At 37.8% G+C, this 27,263-nt stretch overlaps 1 protein-coding gene across 3 annotated transcripts in view; it reads left to right on the forward strand.

The window, feature by feature from the left end:
- Positions 1-1,044: 1,044 nt before the first annotated feature.
- Positions 1,045-27,263, forward strand: part of ZNF527 (zinc finger protein 527) — a 35,684-nt gene continuing 9,465 nt past the window's right edge. The window contains exons 1-4 of one of the 3 annotated variants that reach the window (XM_037013819.2): positions 1,045-1,227; positions 3,965-4,039; positions 7,558-7,674; positions 8,273-8,368. In XM_037013819.2, the coding sequence (XP_036869714.2) occupies positions 4,007-4,039; positions 7,558-7,674; positions 8,273-8,368 (246 nt within the window). In that variant the 5' untranslated portion in view covers positions 1,045-1,227; positions 3,965-4,006. Of the gene's footprint in view, positions 1,228-3,961; positions 4,040-7,557; positions 7,685-8,272; positions 8,369-27,263 lie in introns of those variants that run through there. The other 2 variants (XM_037013820.2, XM_073226249.1) reach the window with 2 other exon arrangements.

The following is a 27,263-nucleotide window of genomic DNA, read 5'->3' on the forward strand; positions in this document are numbered from 1 at the left end:
ATTTTGGGACCACTTAGCAGGTGTACATCCCCTAGCCCTTTGTCTCTTACCTGCCTATAAAACCCCTAGACAACGCACCACCCCAGGACTCTCTTGTCCCCTCCTGGCCTGAGCCAGGAGCTCTGCCCTTTCGCTTTCTCTCTAAATAAAAGCCTCTGCCTTGCTCTCCTACCTTGAGTGTTTGCGTAGTTCATTCTTCGACTCCGCGAACAAGAACCCCAGCATCATTATCACACTATATTTTAGAAAGGTTCCTTCTATAAATTTAGGGCTGAGTTACCGAACACAAACTTGAGGGCAAACATGTATGCCTCACCTTAACTATTGGAGCTATTGCCTAAATTCCCACGGTCATAGCACACATTGTGTTCGAATACAGAGTAGTGGTCAACAACCCTTTTATTTTACAGGGTATCAGTGGGCGATTACCCTTCCGAGTCCGGCATCACATTACGTGCAAAATGAGGAAAACACTGACTCCGCTCACGGCCGGCGCTGAGGTAGATCTGGAGACAGTCACACACAGAGATTCTTCTACAAACTCAACTCTAAAGGCAAACCCAGAAAGAACGCTTCACCGCCGGTCACAGGTGAGCTCCTGCGACCTCTGGGATGAGAACACCGTTACAGAAACGGTCGCCCAAAGTCAGCCACAGTCCCTCTCACCTTCACAATCACTCTCACCTTCTCGGCATGACGGACCCATAGTCTGTCCCACAACGACCCACCATCACAGGACGTGATTTAAAATACAAAAGCTCACCGCACTGACAGAACCCGTCGCCCCACAAGTGTGCAGCGACACTCACATACCCAGCGCCACAGCTGAGCACTCAGGCACAGTCGCAGACGCCAGCAGCTTCACCGTTTCCTCACACACTGCCGCCCAAGGTCACTTGAGTGCCCGGGATCGCCCAAGGTGGCCCCCAACGCTGGCCCCCTCAGCCTGCAGCGCAGTGCGGAGCAGAGGCGGGCCTGGGGGCCCTCTGGGAAATGTAGTTCGGCCAGAAGGCAGCGGCGCAAAGCCTTCTGGGGCTGGTGGTTCGGGGGTCGGATGGAAAAGCTGAGTGGCCCGTGCAGGGCGCCACAGCTGGATGTTCCCGCCGCGAAGCTCGGGGTCCCGCGCGCCTCTGTCCCCGCCCCGCTTCGCTCCGCAGGGCATTCTGGGAGGCGCTTTCGCGAGCCTCGGGCCGCCGGGCGTGTTTCCAGAGCCCGCGGCGCGGGGAGGTGAGCTGGGCCTGGCTGCGCGCAGGAGCCGGGGGTCGGGGCCGGCCTCGGGGCCGACCGGCGGGGACGGGGATGGGGACCAGGCGGGCCCCGCTTGGGGATACTGGGTGTCACCATGTATAACTATGCGAGAGGCTGCGGGTGTGACAGGATGTGATCCGTGTGTCACCGTGTGTGTGATTAGGCGCGACTGTGTCTGATATGAAGCTGAGTGTGTGTGTTTGTGTGTAAATGCCTCTGCAGCTGTGTGTTATTGTGTATGGGTTTGTGGGGACGCTGCGGGTGTGACCTGTGTGTGTCTGTATGAATGCGTGTGTGACTTAGGTTGGCCGCTTGTCTCTGGGTGTGACTGTTTGAATGTGCATGACTGCAGGTGTGATAGTATGCCCATGACCATCTACCTTTGCAGGTATAATTTTGTGTGAGTGATTGTGACGGGATATGTGGCCCTCTGTGCCATGTCTCTGTGTGAGAGTGTGTATGACTGTCGGACTAACTGTATGTCGTCATCTTTTTGTGTTAATGCAGCTGGTTATGTGTGTGACCTGTGTGATAGTTCAACCATGTGTATGTGTGTGATTGGGTGAGAATTGGTATGTGTATGTGAGACCAAAGGCTTGTTTGTGTGGGACCTAATTGTGATTGTGGGCACAGCAAGATTAAAATTACTTGCCCAAGTTCACAAGCGACAGAACTGGGACTTGAACCAGGGCAGTTTGGCTCCAGAGTCCTTGCTTTCAATTACTAAACTCTTGATCTTCCCACATGGTAAAAGTGAAAAATGGGGGCTCTGGGTCCTGAGAGTGTTACAGAGTCTTGGCCTGGTTCCTCTAGGACCTTGGAGAAGGTCCTCTTTGGGACATGGGAACTCTAATCTGGGTCTTTTCCTTGAATCCCCTTGTGAGTCAGGACCCCACCTAAGGACATTGTATTGAGACCATACTTAAATTGGCTGTCTGGGGGAGGAAAGGCCAACCTGTCAACAACCAGTCACGGAGTTTGAGATTTTAGCTTTGTCCTTGTCAAAACTATTCCGTGTTTGGTGCTGAGAAAGGTTGACCGATGGGTCTTATCTGAGGTACCAAGTGAGCTAAATTTTTGGTTCTCACTTTCTCAGTTAATGAAGATGTTTTATTTCATTTCCAAATGTGTGTGTACAATCTAAGCAGGAACAAGGGTGGCACTTAATGCCAGGAGTTGGTTAATGCAGGACAGAAAGGTTCCAAGAGATGTATTAACTTGTCCAAGTTGCCTTGGCCTGCTGGGGGGGACATGTAGCCACTGAGTGAAGGAGGGGAGAGTCAGTGATTGTCTGGGGGCAATATAAAATCTAAGTCTTTAATATCACCTCCTTTTAGAGACAGATGGCTCATCTCAAACTAGGGAAATATTACCCAAGGGATAGAAAGCTATTTGTAAACAGAAACTTAAAAGACAGCTTTTATGCAGATGCTACTGAGGGCTCCCAGGTACAGAGAAGACTTCACTGATTCTCCTGTTAGATTGCAAAAGTTTTTATGGACAATTTCAAGCTGCATTATACTAAGGAAATAACTTTCTTAGAGACTGAGTTGGCTGGTGAAGACTAGCCAGAAATTAGGGGGTCATGTATCCTAAATTCTAGGTCAAACACAACTATGCTCATTTTCAGAATGAAGAGCTATTGGCTCTGAGAGGACAAAAAACATATTGCAAGCTGTATAGCTTGTTACTGATTTGTCATTGAAATTCGGCAGTGTTTGCCTCAAGCTTCATTTCTGAGTAATAAACATAACATCTACCATCTCTGAAAATGGTCCTCTAAGAAATATATGGCATTGGTTTCTCAGGTTATGTTCAGTATTTTGCATCCAGGCATTGTAGTATCTTGAATGAAGATCAGTTTTTGAACCATACTGCAGTCTGACTCATGACTTTTTGTTGTTTAAGCATGCTGAACTCGATTTTCACTTGTCAGTAAAAAGGTGGGAATTAAATAAGATAATGACATATACAACATTTAATATAAAAACATTGATATTACAGGAGACACAGTAAGATTCATTTATTCATTTAACCAACATTTTTTTGAGCACTTAACAATGGTTCTGGCATTATTCTAACACGAGTGATACACCAGTGTACCAAACAAATCCTAGCTCTGTTAGTTTTTATACTATTGTTAGAGAAAGACAGAATACAAGGGAAAAAAAAGTAACTTTCTAATGGTGTTAAATGCTAAGAAGAAAAAGAAATCAGAATAAGGAAAAAGTATGAAAGGAAGATTCTCTTTAGATAAAATTTTCAGGAAAGTCCTTTTAATGTAGTGACTACTGAGCACAGATAGAAGTGAGAAGAGGGAGTGGGCCATACCCAGGCAGAAGGAAAAGCAAAAAGGTACAGCCATGTGTACAGTGTCTGAGGGACTGTGAGGAAACCTGTGTGCCGGGGCGGGGAGAGCAAGGGGGAGGAAGGTAGAAAATTAGGTTTAAGGGGAAGCCAGAGACCAGATCATAAACCACCTTGTTGGCCGTAGGATGGGCTTTACATTTTGTTGAGTTCAGGGTAAGTGTCCTTAGTATCATCAGAACTACAGAGGTTAGGTTCATCTTTGGCCTTTTTTCTCAGATCCTGGAAGAGGGGGGGCAGATCCATGCAAGGAGGCCCTGGGGACCGTCAAGGGGCCTATCTTTGTAAGTCTCAGTTAGCAACATAGGACTGGTCTGCCATTTTTTCGTCCTTAACTCTCCCTTCTCAGGACTTTGTTCTCCGAAAGAGAGAATTGAAGAAGAAAAGAGGGATGGCTGTAGGACCTTGTAAAGCCATGTCCCAGGTAAGTTGATGTTTTCCCTTTGTTTCCAGAAATTCCACCTCATCTTTCAGGACTTTCAGACCTCAGAGAGAGTCACAAATAGCCCGTGAGCATTCTCTCTACTTTTCCTCCACCACTATTTGTTCATATGATCCTTTTATAAAACATTTAGTATCTGTTTTCTTCAGTGTTTTTGCTCAAATGTGTGATGGAACAGAATTACCCTCTTTAGATGGGTCATGATGTGTTGTGGTGGAGATGAGTAAACTTGAAATAAAGGATGGAGTGTGATTATCAAGTGCCCTATTAAACTGAGAGGTCGAGCATGGTCTCTCTGAGGAAATGACATTTAAGCAAAGAAAACCCTCAGTGAAAGTAGAGAGTAAGTTTTGTGGAGATCTGGAGAAGAGCTTTAAAAGTAGAAGGAATAGCAAGTATGAAGTCGCTATGGTGGACGCATGTTTGTATTCCAGCAGAAGCGGTGAGTCAGCAAACTCAGAGGAAAATGAGCACTGGAGGTCAGGAGAGTAGTTGGGCAAATAATTATACAGGCCTTTGAAAGTCATGACCAGAACTTTGAGTTTTGTTTTAAGGGTAAAGGAGAGCCATTGGCATATTTGTTATTTGACTTGATTTATGTTTTAAAGAAAAAATAGAAAGGAAGCAGGAAGGCCAGTCAGGAGACTGCTGCAGTAAATCCAGGTGGAAGTTGGCAGCCCTCAGGGCTGTGGTGGTGGCACTGCGGCTTGCGAGATTCTGGATGTATGTTGGAGATAGAAAATCTGGAGTTTGATTAGGGATTGGCTGTGGAGTATGTGAGGAAGAAAGAAGTCAAGAATGGCTACAAAGGTTTTTCACCTGGGCAGCTGTATAAATGGCCATGCTGTTTACTGAGGTAGAAAGACAGGGTGGGATGAGAGGGGAATAAAAAATGAGTCTTAGCTATATTAACTTTGACAGACCTGTTGTATATCCAGGTGGGATATTGATTATGTATCAGGAGTCAGGACTGGAGATGTGAGTTCGAGAGTTATTAGTGTACCGAAAGCCACGGGACAGGATGAGATTATCTGCAGGTAGGGTTGTGGAAAATGTGGATAGGAAAGAGGTCCTGGGACTGGGTTTAGGGCTTCCGGCATGTGGAGGCTGACAGGAAGAAGAGGAGCCAGCAAAAGAGACTGAGAAGGACTGATGTAGGAGGAAAACCCCAAATGTGTGGGTCCTGAAAGTCAAGCGTTAGAGGGTGTTTCACACAGGGGATGATCAACTGAATTAAATTCTCCTGAGAGAGCTTGAGGATGCTGAAGACTGAGAACTGACCGTGGGGTTTGGTAACTTGGAAGCTACTGATATTCTTGAAGACAGCTACTTCCTGCAGTGGTTGGGATGAATACATCGTTGCAGTGGGTTCAAGAGAGACTAGAAGGTGAAAAAGGTGAGAATAGAAATGACTCTAGACTTGTGCTGTCCAGTAATGTCCCCAGTAGCCTCATACAGCTACTCCGAGTTGAGATGTGCTCTAAGTATAAAATAAATGCCAGCTTTTGAAGATTTAGTACAAAAAAATAATGTAAAGCATCTCAATAATTTCTGTATTGATTACTTGTTAAAATAAATTTTTGGATTTATTGGGTTACATAAAATATATTATTAAATTAACTTTACTTATTTCTATTTACTTTTTTAATGTGGCTACCAAGAAGTTTTAAATTGCATATGTGCATTACATTGTATTTCTGTTGGACATCACAGATCTAAACAACTCTTTGGAAGAGTTTTGTTACTAAGGAGTAGAGAAATTGACAATTGCTTGAGTGAGATCATGGAAGGGAATTTGTCTGTTTGTAAGATGGAAGATATTGCATCAGTTAGTATACTAATAGGAATAATCCTGGAAAGTGGGAAAATACTGGTAGTACAAGGGAGAGATCTGATACCTCCTTGATAGTTACAAGGGAGAGAGGTGACAGTGTCCTGGTGTGGATAAATAGAAGATTGGTCTTAAAATAGGAGCCTAGAGTTTTATCCATAGCAACAGAGGGAGGACAGAATATATGAGTGTAAGTACAGATGGTGGGCAAGAGGGTGAGGAAGTTCAAAGGGGGACAGGGGAGGAGTTGATGGTAGTTTGAGAAACAGAAGATATGAAATAGTCATGGCGGAGTGGGAGAGTGAATTTACTGGGGAAGTGTAGTAGAGTTGCCCAGCAGTGCTTTTGTGGAATCTCTGGTCACGTCTGAGAAGTACACAGGTCGACATAACTGTCAATGGGGGTTCTGGCAAGAAACTCAAAATGGGACTATTTACAAGTTATGGTCAGAATATAGAACTACAAAGGATAGTGCTAACACCCTGGGACTCTTAACAGCAAAGCAACCTGAGTAACTTTAGCCTTGAAACCAGAGACAGAGAGATCTGAGTGGAGAGGGCCCCTGACAGGCCTTGTGATCTTTGATTGAAGGATGGAGACCACACAGGGTGGTGCTGCAAGGAGGGAGCCAGGGAATAAATACGGTGCCTTGCTCATCTTCCTCCCATCTCTTGCAGGTGGCTGAACCCATCTTAAAATGGGGTGAGCATGGGAGTCTATTAATGCAGTCATTACAGATAAGTCTCCCAGGACACAGAGAAGCATAGGGGCTATACAGAAATTATACAGCACTATTTAGTGCATGATTTTTCTTCCCTAACCACATTCATCCATGTAAATAACCATATTTGATATTTCATTATTTTTGATGAAAAATGAGACTGCACTCTGCAAGATGGAACTCTTGTCTTGTGAAACATTGCATATTCTTCCTTCATACAGATATATTACAGGAAACTTTACCATTTATTCACTGAGTGGCAAATATTTACTGAGCGTTTACAATGCAGCAGGTTTTTTGATTGACACTGGATATACATGAGCTTATAAGGCAGATATCCTTCCCCTCATACAACTTATACAAGTTCAGTGGTATAGCCTAAACTCTTATTTTTAGACATGTTAAGTTTTTTTCCAGTTTTCTTATATGACATTCCAATGAAAATTCTATCTAAATCTCTTCATATATATTTCATTTATTTCTTCAGGATACATTCCTGGAAGTTTCTTCTTATATAGAGTCTAAATTTCAGGCCATATCCTTTTGTTAAAACCTAATTCATGGTTTTCCTTCACTATTCTGACCCATCTGATATCCCGGTTTTAGGAATATAAAGGAGTTATTCCTGTAAGAATTTCTTTATACTTGGTTGTTTGTAACATAAATTTAACATTTGCTCATATACTTTCATGTTATAAACTCATGTTTCATGCTATAAGCTAATTTGTTTCCTGTGTCTATGTCTTTTCCCTTTCACAAAAATATGAAATTTTCAAGGGGTCTGTTTTAATATTTCTCTTTTTCTCAAAATATTTGACAAACCTGGGCACATACTTACTTATTATTTCCCTTGGACCACTTAGAGCTTTGAACTCTGGCAGAATTAATCTATTCTGCTAGGACCATAAGAGAGTACCTGGCAAACAAGAATTTTATTTTTCATTTCAGAGTTTGGTGACCTTCAGGGATGTGGCTCTAGATTTTTCCCAACAGGAGTGGGAATGGCTGGACTCATCTCAGAAAGATTTATACAGAGAAGTCATGTTGGAAAACTACAGGAACTTGGTATGGCTTGGTAAGGATGTCTCTCCCCATAATTCAAAATCTTCCCTCTGGGCGTTTTTTTCTTCCTCCATTGGGAATATCTGGGGTCTGAAGTACTTAGCTGAATTTCTACTTCCTGTTCCCAGGAAATGATTGTAAGTAGTTTCACAGAGTTAGAAAGGAGTGGTTCCCTTTGCTATATATGTATATATATATAAACTGCAGTTTATGGGGTCCTATGCTGGACCTACAGAATCAGAAACTCTGCGAATAGGCCCAGGAGCCTGGGTTTTAATGAGCCCTTCAGATGATTCTGATGCCCATTAAAGTTTGAGAATCACTGGTTTCTGATTAAATAGGTCTGGGTTGGGGCCTGAGAATTTGCATTTATATTAAGTTCATAGGTGATGGTGCTTCGGCTCTAGCACTTTGAGAACCTCTGCTGTGGAAGAAACTTCACAGTCCTCATCCTCCCTACAAACATTATTCCATTCTCTGGCCCTTCCTCTAATGTCCTTTCTTGCTTAATCTGAGTCTTGAAACAGCTATATAGCAAGTTGATTTGTCTGTCTTTCTGTCTGTCTCTCTCTTGTTCTCATTTTTCTTCTCCTATAAATAGGACTCTCCATTTCTAAGCCCAACATTATCTCCTTATTGGAGCAAGGGAAGGAACCTTGGATGGTGGAGAGAGAGATGTCAGATGATCAGTATGCAGGTGAGTGACGGGGAGCTGGGCCGGGAGGGCTTTTGGAAGGTGCTGGCCCAAGTGGTCATGAGAAGGCTGCCCTGCACTTGAGGAGGCTGCTCCAGGCTTCAGGAAGGGTTTCCCCCTATTTCTATCAAATTATACTCTCTGATACCTCTACCTGTATCCTGAATCTGTCCTTCCCAGCCTTTTTTCCCCCTTTATGTTCAGAATTGTATACATTTCTAAGTTTCTTATTACAGATTTTATTTTTACCTAAATTATGCATACACATTGTTTAGAGCCAGGTAGTTTTACAGGGCTTATTCCCTTTAAAAAGGCAGTCTCTTTCCCTGCTTCCCAGTTTCCCTCTCCCTAGAGGGATCCATTTTCTTAACTTTTGCAGCTTTTTTTGTTGTTTCCTTCATTTCCCTAACAAATACGTGTATGTTTCTATTTCTTCATTGTTTTTCCAGGTTTAGGTTTTTCAGTCCTCATCCAATATCTTCTCACTAAGAAATAAGAATTTAGCACTTTCTTATCTTGAATCCAATACATGTGTGTGCACAAACACACATTTCCCATCCCTTTCATCTCACCAATATCATAATTTTGATTGAGTCACTGTTCAGGATTTCCATTATTATAGCTATTAGGTACTAGTCATAGCCATGCTGTGCATATACCAAGCTTACTTTTTTCTGTGTAAGTTAAATTTTTCCTGAAGTTAATAATTATCTGGAAGGTTTTTGTCTGTTTGTTTACATATATATATTTTTCTTTATATACAAATTTCTAAATTCCCAACCCTCCATCAATTGTGTAAATCTCTTAAGACTCTCAGACACATTAAATAAGCTATTGATTATATCTTCTTGGATAAATCCAGAGTCTTCAGATACGCTTCACTTTGGACAAATGGCTTATTACATCTGCTTGTACTCAGTTGGATTTATCTGATGTTTTCTCATGATTAGATTAAGATAATGCATTTTTCAACAAGAGTGTCATAGAAATAATGTTGTGTTCCTTTCAGCACATCATACCAAAGGATTCATACAATTGATGTGTCTTATTATCAGTGATCACTTGGTGAAGGTGGTGTGTCTGCCTGATCTCTCCATTGTAAAGTTACTGTTTTTCCATTTGTAGTTAATAAATATCTTGGAGAAGATACTTTGAGACATGCCATTTCTTTTGAAACTCTTGCCGACTAATTTTGCCATCCATTGGCCCATTACATCTTGTCTGCAACAATTATTATTTGGTGTTAACCTACTCTTGATTTTACCATTTCCCTTTTATTTTTATATATATTAATCAGGATTGTTCTGTAGCCAAAGAACTGTTCCTTCTCTCCCATTTATTTATATATTCAATTATTTGTTTATGTTTATGGAATCATGAACTTTTTAATTCTATCTATAAGATAAATAAGAGAAACACATTTCCTAACTAGGTTACATTAGTTGTATATGGTTCTTTTTTTAGTCTTATTCAGTCAAAATACTGTTTTCCAGTTACTTAGGTTTAGTTCTTTTATGTTCATTTGTTAGTGTTAGTATTGTATTTTGGGGTCCTACCACATCCTAGTTTGTTTTAATTGTTTTTTTTTTGATATCTGAAACATTACTATGCTTCTAAGAATGAGCTCTACACAAATGTCTGTCCTCAGAAAAGTGTTGCTCCCTCCTCATTGCTACTGTCCTGTTTCTGTTTCCTACTTCTTATCCCTTTATTATCAACCCCTTGTAGATTATCAGTCTCTTTATTTTCACATATGTCCTCTTTACGCACATACTAGCAGGTATTTCTGTAGCTTCTTGTGTCTGCTGGCATGCTGCATGAAGAGTTGCATATCATAGGTACTCCTTGCACTTTGCTTTCTTCACTTAATTGTACATATAGGCGGTTGCTCCATATGAGTTCTTGGAGATCTTCCTTATTTTTCTAATAGTGGCAAAATGCCCCACTATGTAGACGTGATTCATTCAAATACTCTCTAATGTGTGGAGCTGAGGATGTTTGAAACATTTTACAATTACAAACAGTGCTGCAACAAGTAGCTTTGTACGTAAGTATTTTTGTATTGCTAAGGCTGTATTTACAGAGTAGATTTCTTGATGGGGGAATTGCTGAATAAGTGCATATGTAGTTTTGTTAGGATATGCCAAATTCCCACCCCAAAAAAGTATACTGTCTGCTGTTTATGCTGCTATAACAAATTACCACAAACTTAGTGGCTTACAACACAGATTCATTACCTTATAGCACTAGAGGTCAGAAGCTGAAAATGGGTCTCACTGTGCTAAAATCAAGATGTCAGCAGCCTGCCTCCTTCCAATGGCCCTAAGGTAGAATCTGTTGCTTGCCTTTTTACATATTTTTAGGGCCTTTACCCATTCTTCTATTTTCAACTTTTAAAAATCACTTTGTTTTATTTATTTACTAAGTCACTTTGTTTCAAATGTGGGGTTATATGTAGTACAGAGTTGAGTTTTGCTTTGTGAACCAATCTGAGTATCATTCCAACTTAATAGGTGAAAATCCAATTGCTCTTTTCGATAATGTTTAGGCTTAATTTTATATTGTTTTATGTTATGTTTTCTGATTTTTACAGTTCTTAAAAAAGACTTTCTCATCTACATTTGCCCTCTTACAGCACTAAATTATGTTTTCTACCTTTATCTTGCATCTACCTACCACTTGAGCATTTTGTTTGGGAGAAATGTGGGATTCACATATAAATCAAGTATAAAAATCAAATGAATAATCATATCTGACTTGATTGTTTATAGTTCATAATGTGTGATCAAAACCGAAAGTTTCTGTGATACGACTGCCCTTGCACTGTTCACCATGTAAGAACTTATTCACTATGTAAGACCTTGTTCACCATGTAAGAACTTGTTCGTTATGCTTCAGAAGATTGGAGACTGTTGAGAGTTAGGCTTGGGGTTGATTAATGATTGTGCATTGAGCCCCCTATACAGAATTTTATTGTTGTTAACAACCATTTGATCAATAAATATGAGAGATGCCCTCTCAAAAAAAAAAAAAAGACTTTCACTTATCTGCTTCCTAGACTTTTATGGGTCGTGTAATACTGTAGTTTTATAATAATTAGGAAGATACTTATTTTGTTCTAGTGTGTTTACCTTCATAGTTTTGGTGCTGCTTTTCTTTAGACAGTATTTATTCTTTCTATTACTTCATTAGTCAGCTTTAAAAGCTAGCCTTTGGTTTTTCTCCTGTTATGAATTAGTCAATATATAGGCTTATTTTACTCCCCACCTTCTCTTCCAAAATGTTGTTAATTATATGCTGTTTCCATTGTCAAGCCAATGTAAATTATATAATTTATGTGAAATATATGTAAAATCTGTAATTATATTTACATGTTTTTCTTTCACGTTTATTCCAACCTTTCATTTCATCTTTGCTCCTAGTTAAATATTTTCAGTGTTTTCTACTAGATCCTTTTGCTGAAATTTCTCTAGACATCTCTTAATTGGCTGAAGTTTGTCCTCTAGCAGTTTCTAAAAAAGATTCATGCAAACATGCCTCCCCCCAAGTTCTACCTGTACATAATTCTTCCCTTAAGTTTCTTACAGTATAGTATTGGTGCTGAATATTGTTATGAAGAAGTCTGATGTCTGATAACTTCCCTTTGTGTATAAGTAGCCTTATATTTTGTTCTGGTCTCCTAGATGGTCCTTTCTTTAATTTTAAAGTCATTTTATTAGGGCATGTTTCAGTCTTGACTGTTTTGTTTCACTTTTTCCTGGTCTGTGGGTTCTTTCAGGATAGGAAGTCTTTCAGGAAATACATTTTTTTAATTGGTAAAGTTAAAAATACAGGAAAGTATAGGGAATACCATAACAAATGCCTTACCACACAGAATTGGCCATTGTTAATAGCGTATGTTACTGTAACATGCTTTTACTTTTCTAGTAAAAGAGAGAAACTATCTTAAGTACAGGTTCTCTTTGTTCCTTTCAGGTCACACTCCCTCACTGCCTCTTGCTCTCAGGAGCAGCAACAGTCATGAATTCAGTGTTGTCCTTTCAGTTCATTTTAAAAACATTTTTTCTAAGCATTTATATATCTGTAAAAAATGTGTTTTATTTTCATAGGTAGTTTTCTTCACATTTCTGCATCTTTCTTTCATTACATGATGTTGTTTTGAGATGTATCCTTGTTAAATCTATACAAAGTATAATTCCATTCTGTTTTAAATTTTGTATAGTGTTCTATGTTTTGAATTTAGCACATTTTATGTAACTATTTGCCTAGTAATGGCCATTTAGATTGTTTCTATTTTTCGCTGTTTCATGTAGTAGCAACAATGTACGTTTCCATGCCTGTGCCAAAAGAGAGTTTGTCAAGAATTTATACCTAGAAGTAAAATTGCTGGGGCATAGGAGTGCACATTTTATTTTACTAGCTACTCAAATTGTTCTTGAACGTGATTATGTCCATTTACACTTCTACTAACAATGTGCAAGATTTCCTGTTTCCTTGTCATTTTGATATTCTCCAACTTAAGTTTTTGATATTGTCCTTGATGTTGTTTAACTTAAATTTTTGCCTGTAGGATGGAAGAGAAATGCCCTTGAAGTCATCTTAATTTGCTAATCAGATTGAACATTTTTCCAGAAATGCATTGTGCATTCAGTTTTTCTTTTCTGTGAATTACCTGTTTTTAACCCATTCTTTGGAATAAGGTTGTCTTTTTCTTACTGATTTGTAGAACTTCTTTATATATTCTGGGCATCAATCACTTTTCTATAATGTGTTTTTCTTGTCTTTTTTCAGACTGCCCTTTGCCTTCTACCTTTGTGGTACCATCTCTCACTCTCACCCAGAAGTGTTTGATGATAATGTCAGAGTCACCCATCTTTCCCATTATAGTTTGTGCTTTATTGTAGTCTTGCTTACTAAATCTTCCTCTAACTGGGGTCATAAAAATATTCTCCTGTATTATTTTTAGTAGTTTTCAGGTTCTGTTTTTCACTTTTACTCCTGTATTCCATGTGGACTTTAATTTTGAAAGGTTAGTTTTTCACATGGAATTTTCCTTATATTTTTTATTGATTAATCCATTTCTTCCCTGTTGATTATAATGCCACTTCCATAATACGCCAGATTCCTGTATTTTCATGAACCTTGTTTCTGTTGCATTTTTTGTTCCATTGATTTGTTTATTCTTAAGCAAATGCTACACTATCTTCCTTACTGTGTAGCTTTATTTCCCTTTAGATGTTTTGGCTGATAATTGTTTATATATAGAAGCAGTATTAATTTGCATGTATTTATCATCTCTCTAGACATTTTATTATATTCTGTTATTCTAATAGTTTTCAACAATTCTCTGAGGTTAGTGAGGATAAAGCTAATCACTTTAACAAAGTCTAGTGAATAAAAACAGCAAAGATTATTGCTTGTACTTGCCACAGTCTGGTGTGAGCTCATCTGGAGCCTCTGCTGCACGCTGTCGTTCAGGAACGCAGCCTTTTTTCATCTAGTGGCTTCATCATCTCTTGGCTTCGTCAGGGCCTTCGAGTTCTTTCCTGGATTCTTTGAAGCCATTCAGCGAGAGAGAGAGAGAGAGAGAAGGGGGAGATTCAGACAGACAGATAGGCACACACACACACATACACACACACACACAGAAAGAGAAAGGGAGAAAGACGGGTGGAGGCTCTCTTAGAACATCTTTAATGGACCCACCTGGAAGTAGCATTTGTGGCATGTCACTTCTGATTGACCAGAACTCAGTCACATGGCTCCAAGGGAGGCTGGGAGATGCAGTTTCCTATCACCCTAGGAGGAAAAGACAGGCTGTTTACTACATGTAGTATCATTTCCCATATTTATGTCTCCCTTTACCATTTTTCATTTTCAGTTGTACTTTGTCAGCCAGTTTCTGTTATCTACGTTGAACAATTGCTACCAGTTTCTTTTTTCTTTCTGACATCATGGAACTCTTTCAAGTATTACACTAAATGTGACTATTTTCTTCTCTTCCTTCCTTTATATAGGTAACTACAGATATATATATTTTTAAACATGAGAGGCTTTTGGATTTTATATATTTTTGTCATTTTTCAAGACAATTACCTTTTTCTCTTAACTTTATAGAAGAAAATTTCTGAAAGAATTGATAGTAAAGGATTTCCTGTTGCTGAACCATTTTTATATTTCTGGCTTTCATAGTTGGTCATATGTATTATTGGTCATGTGTATTATTGGGTCATATGTATGTTGGTCATGTGTATTATTCATTTAATATACTGCTTGATTCAGTTTTTAGTATTTAAGAATTTGGCCTGTTGTCTATGAGGGAGATTGGTCTGAGCTCAGAACAGTGCGATCTATGGAAAAAAGAAAGTACAGAAATACAACCATGCATATGTGAGAATTTAGTATTAGATAAAGGTATCTTTTCAATTCAGTGATGCAAATAGATTTTCCTAAAAGTTATGAATAATATTTGTATAATACAGGATTTTGGAAAGTCTTTCTTAAAAATGACATCAAGGCCAGACTCTATAATGGAAAAATTGGGAGATTTCACGTCACAAAAAAATTTTTTTTTAGTTTTATCAAAAGCACTATTAAGAAAGATAACACATGACAATAAAGTGACAGTTTGAGGAAAAAATACTTATAAAGCTTTAATGCCCTAAATTTGTAACTGACTTCTAAATACCACTTAAAAGCAGATGCCAGTGGAATTAAAGTATGTGCAAAGGATTTGAATAAGTAATTCACCAAAGAAGAACCAAAAAAATATGTAAAAGGTACATAAATGCATACCTCAGTTTTATAATCAAAGAACTACAAATTAAAACAATAGTGAGGTAGTGTTTCCTTGTAGGAGCAAAGATTTTAGAATTATGTTAGCTAGTGTGGATGAATTTGAAGACATCTACTTTACATTGCTGTCAGTGTAAATTGATAAAAATTATTTTGGAGGGCAGTTTGTGAACATTAATATTTAAAATGTGTATATGGTTTTATTTAACACTTCTACTTTTAGAAGTATATCCTAGAGAAATACAAAATCATGTAAAAACACCTATATTAGAAGCTGCTTATTTGATTTGTGAGTGATTAGTTTTTTTAAAGTTTGTGATGAATAATAAAAAATAAACACATATTTGAGACTTTTTTTTTCAGGTCAGCTTTTGCTGCCAGTTAAGTTTTTGTTTTTTTATTAAGGTATTATTGATATACACTGTTATGAAGGTTTCACATGAAAAAACAATGTGGTTTCTACATTCACCCATATTATCAAGTCCCCCCCCATACCCCATTGCAGTCACTGCCCATCAGTGTAGTGAGATGCCACAGAGTCACTATTTGCCTTCTCTGTGCTACCGTCTTCCCCATGATCCCCCCACACCATGTGTCCCAATCTTAATACCCCACAATTCCCTTCTCCCTCCCTCCCCACCCATCCTCCCCCATCCCTCCTCTGTGGTAACCACTAGTCCCTTCTTGGAGTCTGTCAGTCTGTTGCTGTTTCGTTTCTTCAGTTTTGCTTCGTTATTATACTCCACAAATGAGGGAAATCATTTGGTATTTGTCTTTCTCTGCCTGGTTTATTTCAATGAGCATAATATCCTCCAGCTCCATCCATGTTGTTGCAAATGGTAGGATTTGTTTCTTTCTTATGGCTGAATAGTATTCCATTGTGTATATGTACCATATCTTTATCCATTCATCTACTGATGGACACTTAGGTTGCTTCCATATCTATTGTAAATAGTGCTGCCATAAACACAGGGGTGCATATGTCTTTTTGAGACATTTTATTTTATTTTTTAATTAAAAATATCTTTTTATTTTGGTATCATCAATATACAATTACATGAGCAATATTATAGTTACTAGATTCCCTCCATTATTAAGTCCTCACCACATACTCCATTACAGTCACTGTCCATCAGTGTAGTAAGATGGTACAGAATCACTACTTGTCTTCTCTGTGCTATACTGCCTTCCCTGTGCCCCTCCCCCCCATTATGTGTGCTAATCATAATGCCCTTTTCCCCTTATCCCTCCCTTCCCACCCATCCTCCCCAGTCCCTTTCCCTTTGGTAACTGTTAATCCATTCTTAGGTTCTGTGAGTCGGCTGCTGTTTTGTTCCTTCAGCTTTTTTCTTTTTTCTTATACTCCACAGATGAGTGAAATCATTTGGTACTTGAGACATTTTATTTTAAATGTATAACATATAAATGAGCATTCATTCATCTTTTGATATAGTGCTAAGGCCTTTTATTTGTCTATAACCTGTTGATTGGAATTCAGCATTGTATTTTTTAAATAAACCACATTCATAATGCACTATATACAATTTCCATTACCAATTTATTTTAAAATAAAGCAAAACACTTGTAAACCAATGTAAATATAGAATACTTGTAGAGTTTTGTGTTTTTAACAGAGTTTTACAATTTTCTTCCACACCCAAATAAAACACATTTTTTTAAGTAATTCACTTTTAGCCCTGTTTTTCTAAAACTTTCAACTTAGTTTTCATTAAAACAAGTCTCTTTCAGCACTCATTTAATTAATAAATACTTAACCAAGTACAACTGAACTAAATAGGTTGAGAACAAAACTGAGTTTTGGGAAGCAAGCAATTCAACTTTTAAGATATTAATGTAAAAATCTATTAACATGCCTGGTTACCTAAGTTATGGTTCATCCATCCTGTGAATGAGGTAGTTCTGTTTGTACTGACATGAAAAAATATCTACAGTGTTTTAAGTTAGAAAAATTTTTAAAGCAAATGATAAGTAGATGTATATAAAAATTGTGTTATGTGTGTTTATCTATACCAGGAAAATTCTATAAGAATACAGACCCAGCAATGAACAGTAGTAGTCTTTGGGATGATACCTTGAGAAAGTATACTTTCTACTTTATATATCTTTGATTGCTTGAATATTTTCTAATAAATATTATTTCTATTTAAAAGAAAAAAAGGGTTATAGAGCAGCCCTAAAGCTGGTCCTCAGCTGTAGCACCCCTATAGGTCCACATGTTTTTCCCACGTGAATCCATCAACCAGGTTTGGTCAGGATTGGGGGGGTCATTCACCTCTTAATTCTGTTCTCTGCATCCCATATGTATTTTTATGCTTCAAGTGTGTCTCTCTTGACATTTCCCCACAATGATAGAGAATTTTAAAAATCACCCTGGTGAAGTCTTTTACAGGGATTTTAATGAAAGTAAGATATAAAATGCAAGGCTTTAGATCATATTATTGGTTATAGAAACTTTTTTCTTCAGAATTTTGTTTTATGTTATCGATTGTTTCCATGCATCCTTTAAAATAATTTTATGTATTCAGAAATAATATCCTTATGGAATTAAGAAATTTGAGGAAAATTGACCTGATATAAATTAACATGATGTAAAGAAGTGTGCACATATATATTTTTTCATTTGGTACAGTTATAGCTTACATTTTTATAAATCTATAAAATAATTTCATAACATCTTATAGAACCTTTTTAGTGTTCCTGTACACCATATTGCCATCTGTCTTCCAATTTGTTGTATAACAATTGTAATCTCCATTCATTACCTTTACTTCCATTGTTTTACCACTTAGAATCTGGATTCTGCCCCTCCAGTTTGACTAAGTCCAGGTTCTTTTGTATTTCATATTCCTCAGTTTACTGAATGGATGAGAGAGTTTTGACCACCATTCTTCTCTGTCCAAAGCTCTGCGTTGTTCCTCTCTCCCTTTAACTAGCTCCTGTCCCTTTTTTCTTTCTCATTCAACCATAAGATTTTTTTTATTAGTTTGGATCTGTATCCTGTGCTAATAGAACATTCCATAATAGAAATGATCTATATCTGTGCTTTTGAAAATAGTAGCCACTAGCCACATTTGGCTATTGGTGTGACTGAGAAATTGAATTTAAAAACTTTATATTTTAATTAATTTAAGTTGCTACATGTGATTAGTGGACAACGTAGTTCTATACAGTTGTTTAAAGGAGATCCAACCTGTAAGTCTGTGGGTCATTGATCAGGCTATTTGTTGAAACATGAATTCTGGGCTTTAGCAGTAAAATACCTCCTTTTTAACATTTCCCCTTAGGTCCTATCTTTTCTTCCCAGACTTCCCACCAGAATCTTCTGGATTTTATGCCAGATGATTTATTTAATCAGTATATGTACCAGTTTGTCTGTAACTCACCAGTATAGCATGAAGGAGCCTAGGTCCACAGTGTTGTAAGACCTTTTCCTCTTCCAACACTACACATCAGCAGTTCTGATTGGATTCCAAAGTTGATCAGACTTTGACCTCTAACTTTCATCCATTTGTAGATTATAAGTGGTTGGAAATTATTTATCTCCAACACATGGCCTGGATACATTTTAGCCCCAGAATGTTTACCTCTCCCATTCTTTATCTTGCCACTTGACTATCAGCCTATTTCATAAACCCTGTTTGGACACAGATGTAATAATATCTGAGCCTAGTAGTGGTGTAGGTGTGAGAATAACTTAATCAGCATATATTAATTTGTAAATGTCACTGAATATCTATAATGTGCCAGATAACTTCTGTGTATTTTATAAATATATTATCCTTATTCCTATACCATATGTGCCAGGTCACTTCATTTTGCCTATAAGAAACTGATGCTGAAGAGACAGGTTAATCACTTTGTTCAGCAGTCTTCAGTCTTCATTTACAGGATTAGTTTTATTTGCTGTAGTTTCTTCCTTGGTGTATATGTGGGAGAAGTTTTCTGCCTTGCCTTCGTACTCCACCATCTTTCCCCACCTCTCTCAGTTTGTTAAAGATAGAATAATTGGTTAGCTAGATGCAGAGGTGGGATTCAAAGTCACCTATGACCCCAAACCCTGTGTTATTTACCCTGTGCCCCATGGATGCCCTCTTGGCTCTCCTCCACTTGCCTGAATCCATAACTTCCCTTTTCCCCTCAATCAGTTGCTGATAATGAGTGAATTGTCTTCTTTCTTTTGCTGAATGCCATTGTAATACCATGGACTTCTAAGTATTTCTCTACTCTAATCATAGTGAATATGTCTTCCACATATACAATACTTATTTCCTGCTATACACTTTCCGCAGGCTGTACTCTACATGTTCTCCTGGATTACCCCATATGGAGTTCCTTCCTCTTTTAGTATTCATTTGCCTAAGTCCAGAATGCGCCATGTTTTTTAAGAGTGGGTGGAGCTCCAAGCACCTCATAATATCCCATTTTGGAAAATTTCTAGTCTTTTCCCATTAGCTTTTCACTCCCATTACCTATTACATTAGATATTATTTTTTATTAAAGCATTGTTAATATACAATCTTATGTTGGTTTCAAATATACAACACAGTGGTTCAAGTTACCCATATTACTAAATCCTCAGCCCATCTAGTGCAGTTACTATCTGTCCATGTAGTAAGATGTTACAGAATCATCCATGATGTACTACCATCTCTGTGACCAACTTAGATTGTGATTGCATATTATTGTGGCCCTTTATCCCCTTCAACTGCGCCCCCCACCCAACCACCACCCCAACCCCTCTCCCTTGGTAACCATTGGTCACTTCCCAATGTCTGTGAGTCTACTGCTATTTTGTTCCTTCTGTTTTGCTTTGTTTTTATATTCCATAAATAAGTGAAATAAGTGGTATTTATCTTTCTCCACCTGGCTTATTTCACTGAACATAATACCCTCTAGATCCATCCATGTTGTTGCAGATGGGAGGATTTCTTTTCTTCTTATGGCCGAAAAATATTCCACGGTGTATATAAACCACATCTTTATCTGTTCATCTATTGATGAATCAACTTAGGTTGCTTCCATATCTTGGCTATTGCAGACAGTGCAGCGATAAACATAGGGGTGCATAGATCTTTTTGATTCAGGGATTTTGTATTCTTTCAGTAAATTCCTATGGCTGGAATTACTGGGCCAAATGGTATTTCTATTTTTAGTTTTTTGAGGATCCTCCATATTGCTCTCCACATTGGTTGAACTTTACATGGCCCACCAACAGTGTAGGAGGGTTCTTCTTTCTCTGCATCCTCGCCAGCATTTGTTATTTCTTCTCTTTTGTATAGTGGCCATCCTAACTGGTGTGAGGTAATATCTCACTGTGGCTTTATTTGCATTTCCCTGATGATTAGAGAAGTGGAGCATATTTTCTTGTACATGTTGGCCATTTATGTTTCTTCTTTGGAAAAGTGTCTATTCAGGTCCTCTGCCCATTTTTTAACCAGGTTATTTGTTTATTGGGTGTTGAGGCATGTGAGTTCTTTATATATTTTAGATGTTAACTCCTTATCAAATGAGTCATTTACAAATATATTCTCCCATATTGTGGGATGCGTTTTTGCTCTGCTGATGGTGTCTTTTTCTGTACAGAAGCTTTTTAGTGTGATGTAGTCCCACTTGTTTATTTTTTAAATTTATCTTCTTTGCCCAAGGAGATGTGTCCAGGAAAAATTGCTCAGGCTTATATTCAAGAGATTTTTGCCTATGTTTTCTTCTAAGAGTTTTTTTTTAAATTAAGTTTTTATTAAAGAAAAGCATACATACAGAAAAGTACATACATTTTCAGTATTTGACTCAATTCTACAAGGTGAACATACCCAGGGTAACCAATACCCAGTTCAAGACAGGAAACATTACCAGCATTCTATATTGTCCTTTCCTAGTCACTATCCCTTCAGCCCATACCACAGGTAACCACTACCTTGTTTCTGTGAACTGAGATAGAAATCAGATTAGTTTTGCCTATTCTTTTTTGGGGGTGGGGGTATCATTAATATACACTTACATTGCACAACATTGTGGTTACTAGATTCCCCCCATTGTCAAGTCCCCACCACATACCCCATTACAGTCATTGTCCATCAGCATAGTAAGATGCTATAGAATCACTACTTGTCTTCTCTGTGCTATACTGCCTTCCCTGTACCCCCCCTACATTATGTGTGCTAGTCATGATGCCCCTTTTCCCCCTTATCCTTCCCTCCCCAGTCCCTTTTCCTTTGGTAACTGTTAGTCCATTCTTGGGTTCTGTGAATCTGCTGCTGTTTTGTTCCTTCAGTTTTTTCTTTGTTCATATACTCCATAGATGAGTGAAATAATCTGTGCTCCATAGCACATAATACCCTCTAACTCCATCCATGTTGTTGCAAATGGTAGGATTTGTTTTCTTCTTATAGTTTTGCCTATTCTTGAAAACTTTATATAAATGGAATTAGAGCATGTATTACTGTCTGACTTCTACCCCTCAGTATTACATTGTGAGACACATCAATATTGTTGCATATAGCAGTAGTTCATTTTCATTGCTTTTTATAGTATATGATTAAATGAGTCTACCACCATTTGTCCATTTGAGTTTCCAGGTTTTAATTATGAACACTGTTGATATTAACATATTTATACATGTCCATTGAATAATAAATGTGTGCATTTCATTTAAAACATTTTTATTAAGATATCATTGATATACACTATTATAAAATTTCACATGAAAAACACTGTGGTTACTACAGTCACCCATATTATGAGATCCCCTCCACATCCCATTACTGTCACTGTCCATCAGCATAGTAAGATGCCACAGAGTCACCACCTGTCTTCTTGTGCTACACTGTCTTCCCTGTGACCCCCCTACACCATGTGTGCCAATCATAATGCCCTTCAATCCCCTTCTCCCTCCCTCCCATCCATTCTCCCTTACCCCCCCCTTCGGTAACCACAAGTTGCTTCTTGGAGTCTGTGAGTCTGCTGCTGTTTTGTTCCTTCAGTTTTGCTTGTTGTTTTACTCCACAAATGAGGGAGATCATTTGGTACTCCTCTTTCTCTGCCTGGCTTATTTCACTGAGCATAATGCCCTCTAGCTCCATCCATATTGTTGCAAATGGTAGGATTAGTTTTCTTGTTATGTCTGAATAATATTCCATTGTGTATTTGTACCACATCTTCTTTATCCATTCGTCTACTGATGGACACTTAGGTTGCTTCCATTTCATGGCTACTGTAAATAGTGCTGCGATAAACATAGGGGTGCATATGTCTTTTTCAAACTGGAATCCTACATTCTTAGGGTAAATTCCTAGTAGTGGAATTCCTGGGTCAAATGGTATTTCAATTTTGAGTTTTTTTGAGAAACCTCCATATTGCTTTCCACAATGGTTGAACTAATTTACATTCCCACCAGCAGTGTAGGAGGGTTCCATTCTCCACATCCTCGCCAGCATTTGTTGTTCCTAGTCTTTTTGATATTGGCCATCCTAACTGGTGTGAGGAGATATCTCATTGCGGTTTTATTTTGCATTTCACTGATAATTAGCGATGTGGAGCATCCTTTCATGTGCCAGCTGGCCATCTGAATTTCTTGTTTGAAGAAGTGTCTGTTCAGCTCCTCCATTTTTAAATAACATTATTTGCTTTTTGGGGGTTGAGGCATATGAGTTCTTTATGTATTTTGGATGTCAACCCCTTATCAGATATGTCACTTATGAATATATTCTCCCATCCATAGGATGCCTTTTTGTTCTGCTAATGGTGTCCTTTGCTGTACAGAAGCTTTTTAGTATGATGTAGTCCCATTTGTTCATATTTGCTTTTGTTTCCCTTGCCCGAGGAGATATGCTCAGGAAAAAGTTGCTCGTGTTTATATTCAAGAGATTTTTGCCTATGTTTTCTTCTAAAAGTTTTATGGCTTCCTGACTTTCATTCAGGTCTTTGACCCATTTAGAGTTTACTTTTGTGTATGAGTTAGACAATAATCCAGTTTCATTCTCTTATGTGTCCAGTTTTGCCAACACCAGTTGTTGAAGAGGCTGTCATTTCCCCATTGTATTTCCATGGCTCCTTTATTGTGTATTAATTGACCATATATACTTGGGTTTATATCTGGCTCTCTATTTTGTTCTGTTGATCTATGGGTCTGTTCTTGTGACAGTACCAAATTGCCTTGATTACCATGGGTTTTTAGTAGAGCTTGAATTCAGGGAGCGTAATTTCCCCAGCTTTATTCTTCCTTCTCAGGATTGCTTTGGCTATTTGGGGTATTTTGTGGTTCCATATGAATTTTAGAACTATTTGTTCTAGTTTGTTGAAGAATGCCATTGGTATTTTGATAGGGATTGCATTGAATCTGTAAATTGGTTTAGGCAGATTGGCCATTTTGACAATGTTAATTCTTTCTAGCCAAGAGCATGGGATGAGTTTCCATTTGTTAGTGTCCTCTTTAATTTCTCTTAAGAGTGTCTTTTATTTTTCAGGGTATAGGTCTTTCACTTACTTGGTTACGTTTATTCCTAGGTATTTTATTCTTTTTCATGCAATTGTGAGTTGAGTTGTTTTCCTGATTTCTCTTTCTGCTAGTTCATCGTTAGTACATAGAAATGCAGCAGATTTCTGTGTATTAATTTTGTATCCTACAACTTTGCTGAATTCAGATATTAGATCTAGTAGTTTTGAAGTGGATTCTTTAGGGTTTTTTTTTAAGTACAATGTCATGTTATCTGTAAACAGTGACAGTTTAATTTCTTCCTTACCAATCTGGAGGCTTTTCATTTCTTTTTGTTGTCTGATTCTCATGGCTAGGACCTCCTGTACTATGTTGAATAAAATTGAGGAGAGTGGGCATCCTTGTCTTGTTCCCGATCTTAAAGGAAAGGCTTTCCACTTTTTGTTGTTAAGTATGATATTGGCTGTGGGTTTGTCATATATGGCCTTCATTATGTTGAAGTACTTACCCTCTCTACCCATTTTGTTGAGATTTTTTATCATGAATGGAAGTTGAATTTTGTCAAATGCTTTTTCAGCATCCATGGAGATGTTCATGTGATTTTTGTGTTTTTTTGTTGATGTGGTGTATGACGTTGATGGATTTTTGAATATTGTACCACCCTTGCATCCCTGGAATAAATCCTACTTGATCATGATGGATGATCTTTTTTATGTATTTTTGAATTTGGTTTGCTAATATTTTGCTGAGTATTTTTACATCTATGTTTTTAAGGGGTGTTTGTAATTTTCTTTTTCTGTAGTGTATCTGGTTTTGTTTTTAGAGTGATGCTGGCCTCTTAGAATGAGTTTGACAGTATTCCCTCCTCTTCTACTTTTTGGAAAACTTTAATGAGGATGGGTATTAGGTCTTCAGTAAATGTTTGGTAAAATTCTGTGGTGAACTCATCTAGTCCAGGAATTTTGTTCTTAGGTGGTTTTTTGATTACCAATTCATTTCCTTGCTGGTGATTGGTCTGTTCAGATTTTCTGTGTCTTCCTGGGTCAACCTTGGAAGGTTGTATTTTTCTGGAAAGTTTTCCATTCCTTCTAGGTTATCCAGTTTGCTAGCATATAGTTTGTCATAGTATTCTCTAATAATTCCTTGTATTTCTGTGGTGTCTGTAATGATTTTTCTTTTCTCATTTCTGATTCTGTTTATAAGTCAAGACTCTCTTTTTTTCTTGATAAGTCTGGCTAGGAGTTTATCTATTTTGTTTATTTTCTCAAAGAACCGGTCCTACTTTAATTGATTCTGTTGTTTTATTCTTCTTGATTTTATTTATGTCTGCTCTGATCTTTATTATGTCCCTACTTCTACTGATTTTGGTTCTCATTTGTTCTTCTTTTTCTAGTTTCATAAATTATGAGTTTAGATTGTTCATATAAGATTGTTCTTCTTTCCTGAGGTAAGCCTGTATTGCAGTATACTTCCCTCTTAGTACTGCCTTTGCTTTGTCCCACAGATTTTGCAGTATTGAATTGTGGTTTTCATTTGTCTCCATATATTGCTTGATCTCTGTTTTTATTTGATCATTATTCCATTGATTATTTAGAAGAATGTTAAGCCTACTTGTGTTTGTGGGCTTTTTGTTTTCTTAGCACAATTTATTCACAGTTGCATACCTTTGTGTTCTGAGAAGCTGGTTGATACAATTTCAATCCTTCTGAATTTACTGAGGCTCTTTTTGTGGCCTAGTATGTGGTCTATTCTGGAAAATGTTCCATGTGCACTTGAGAAGAATGTGTATCCTGCTACTTTTGGGTGGAGTGTTCTGTAGAAGTCTATTAGGTCCATCTGTTCTAGTGTGTTATTCAGTGCCTCTGTCTACTTAGTTATTTTCTTTCTGGTTGATCAGTCCTTTGGAGTGAGTTGTGTGTTGAAGTCTTCTAAAATGAATGCATTGCATTCTATTTCCACCTTTAATTCTGTCAGTATTAGTTTCACATATGTAGGTGCTCCTGTGTTGGGTACCTAGATGTTTATAATGGTTATATCCTCCTGTTGGACTGAACCTTTTATCATTATGTAATGTCCTTCTTTATCTTTTGTTACTTTCTTTGTTTTGAAGTCTATATTTTGTCTGATACAAGTACTGCAACACCTGCTTTTTTATCCCTATTAGTTGCATGAAATATCTTTTTCCATTCCTTCACTTTGAGTCTGTGTATGTCTTTGGGTTTGAAATGAGTCTCTTGTAGGTAGCAGATAGATGGGTTTTGTTTCTTTATCCATTCAGTAATTCTGTATCTTTTGATTGGTGCATTCAGACCATTTACATTTAGGGGGATTATAGATATGTACTTATTGCCATTGCAGGTTTTAGATTCATGGTTACCAAAGTTTCTAGGGTAGCTTCTTTACTGTCTAACTTAACTCACTTTAATATGCTATTACAGATATAATGTAAAGGTTGTTTCTTTTTTTCCCCTCCTTTTTCTTCCTCCTCTGTTTTTTATATTTTAGGTATCATATTCTGTACTCTGTCTATCCTTTGACCAACTTTTGAGGTAGTTAATAAAATTTTGCGTTGCTTAGTAATTAATTAGTCTACTTCCTTTACTGTGGTATTATTTTTTCTGTTGACAGCTATTTGGCCTTAGGAGCACTTCCATCTATTGCGGTCCCTCCAAAATACACTGTAGAGATGGTTTGTGGGAGGTAAATTCTCTCAACTTTTGCTTATCTGGAAATTATTTGATCCCTCCTTCAAATTTAAATGATAGTTTTTTTGGGTAGAGTATTCTTGTTTCAAGTCCCTTCTGTTTCACTAGATTAAATATATCATGCCACTGTCTTTTGGCCTGTAAGGTTTCTGCTGAGAAGTCTGATGATAGCTTGGTGGGTTTTCCTTTGTATGTGATCTTTTTCCTCTCTCTGGCTGCTCTCAATACTTTGTCCTTTTCTTTGATCTTTGTCATTTTAATTATTATATGTCTTGGTGTTGTCTTTTTTGGTCCCTTGTGTTGGGAGATCTGTGCACCTCCATGGCCTGAGGGACTATGTCCTTCCCCAGATTGGGGAAGTTTTCAGCAATTACCTCCTGAAAAACAGTTTCTATTCCTTTTTTGCTCTCTTCTTCTTCTGGTACCCCTATCATGGAATATTGTTCCATTTGGATTTGTCACACAGTTCTCTCAATATTCTTTCATTCGTAGAGATCCTTTTTCTCTTTCTGCCTCAACTTCTTTGTATTCCTGTTCTCTAATTTCTGTTTCATTTACTGTATCCTCCACTTCATCTAATATGCTTTTTAATCCTTCCGTTGTATGTTTCATTTCAGATATTGTATTTTTCAAAGTTTCTGTCTCTTGAATTCCTCTGTGAGATGTTGAATATTTCTCTGTAGCTCCATGAGCATGTTTGTGATTTGTATTTTGAAATCTTTCCAGAAAGATTGGTGGGTTCACTTTCACTTGGCCCTCCTTCTGGCGTTTGTGGGATTTTGTTTTCTACCATGTTCTTTTGTCATTTCATATTTGAAGTGATATCTTGGTGTAGGCAGTCCCTTCTAGTGCCCAGAAGCTCTACTCTCTGGAGCTGCTCAGCCCTTGGAGTGATGGTGAGGGTCACAGGTGAGTGGAGCTGATGCCTGCCAGGAGGAAGAGCTCT

This window comes from Manis javanica, chromosome 17 (genome assembly GCF_040802235.1).
Source record: "Manis javanica isolate MJ-LG chromosome 17, MJ_LKY, whole genome shotgun sequence".
Lineage (NCBI taxonomy): Eukaryota > Metazoa > Chordata > Mammalia > Pholidota > Manidae > Manis > Manis javanica.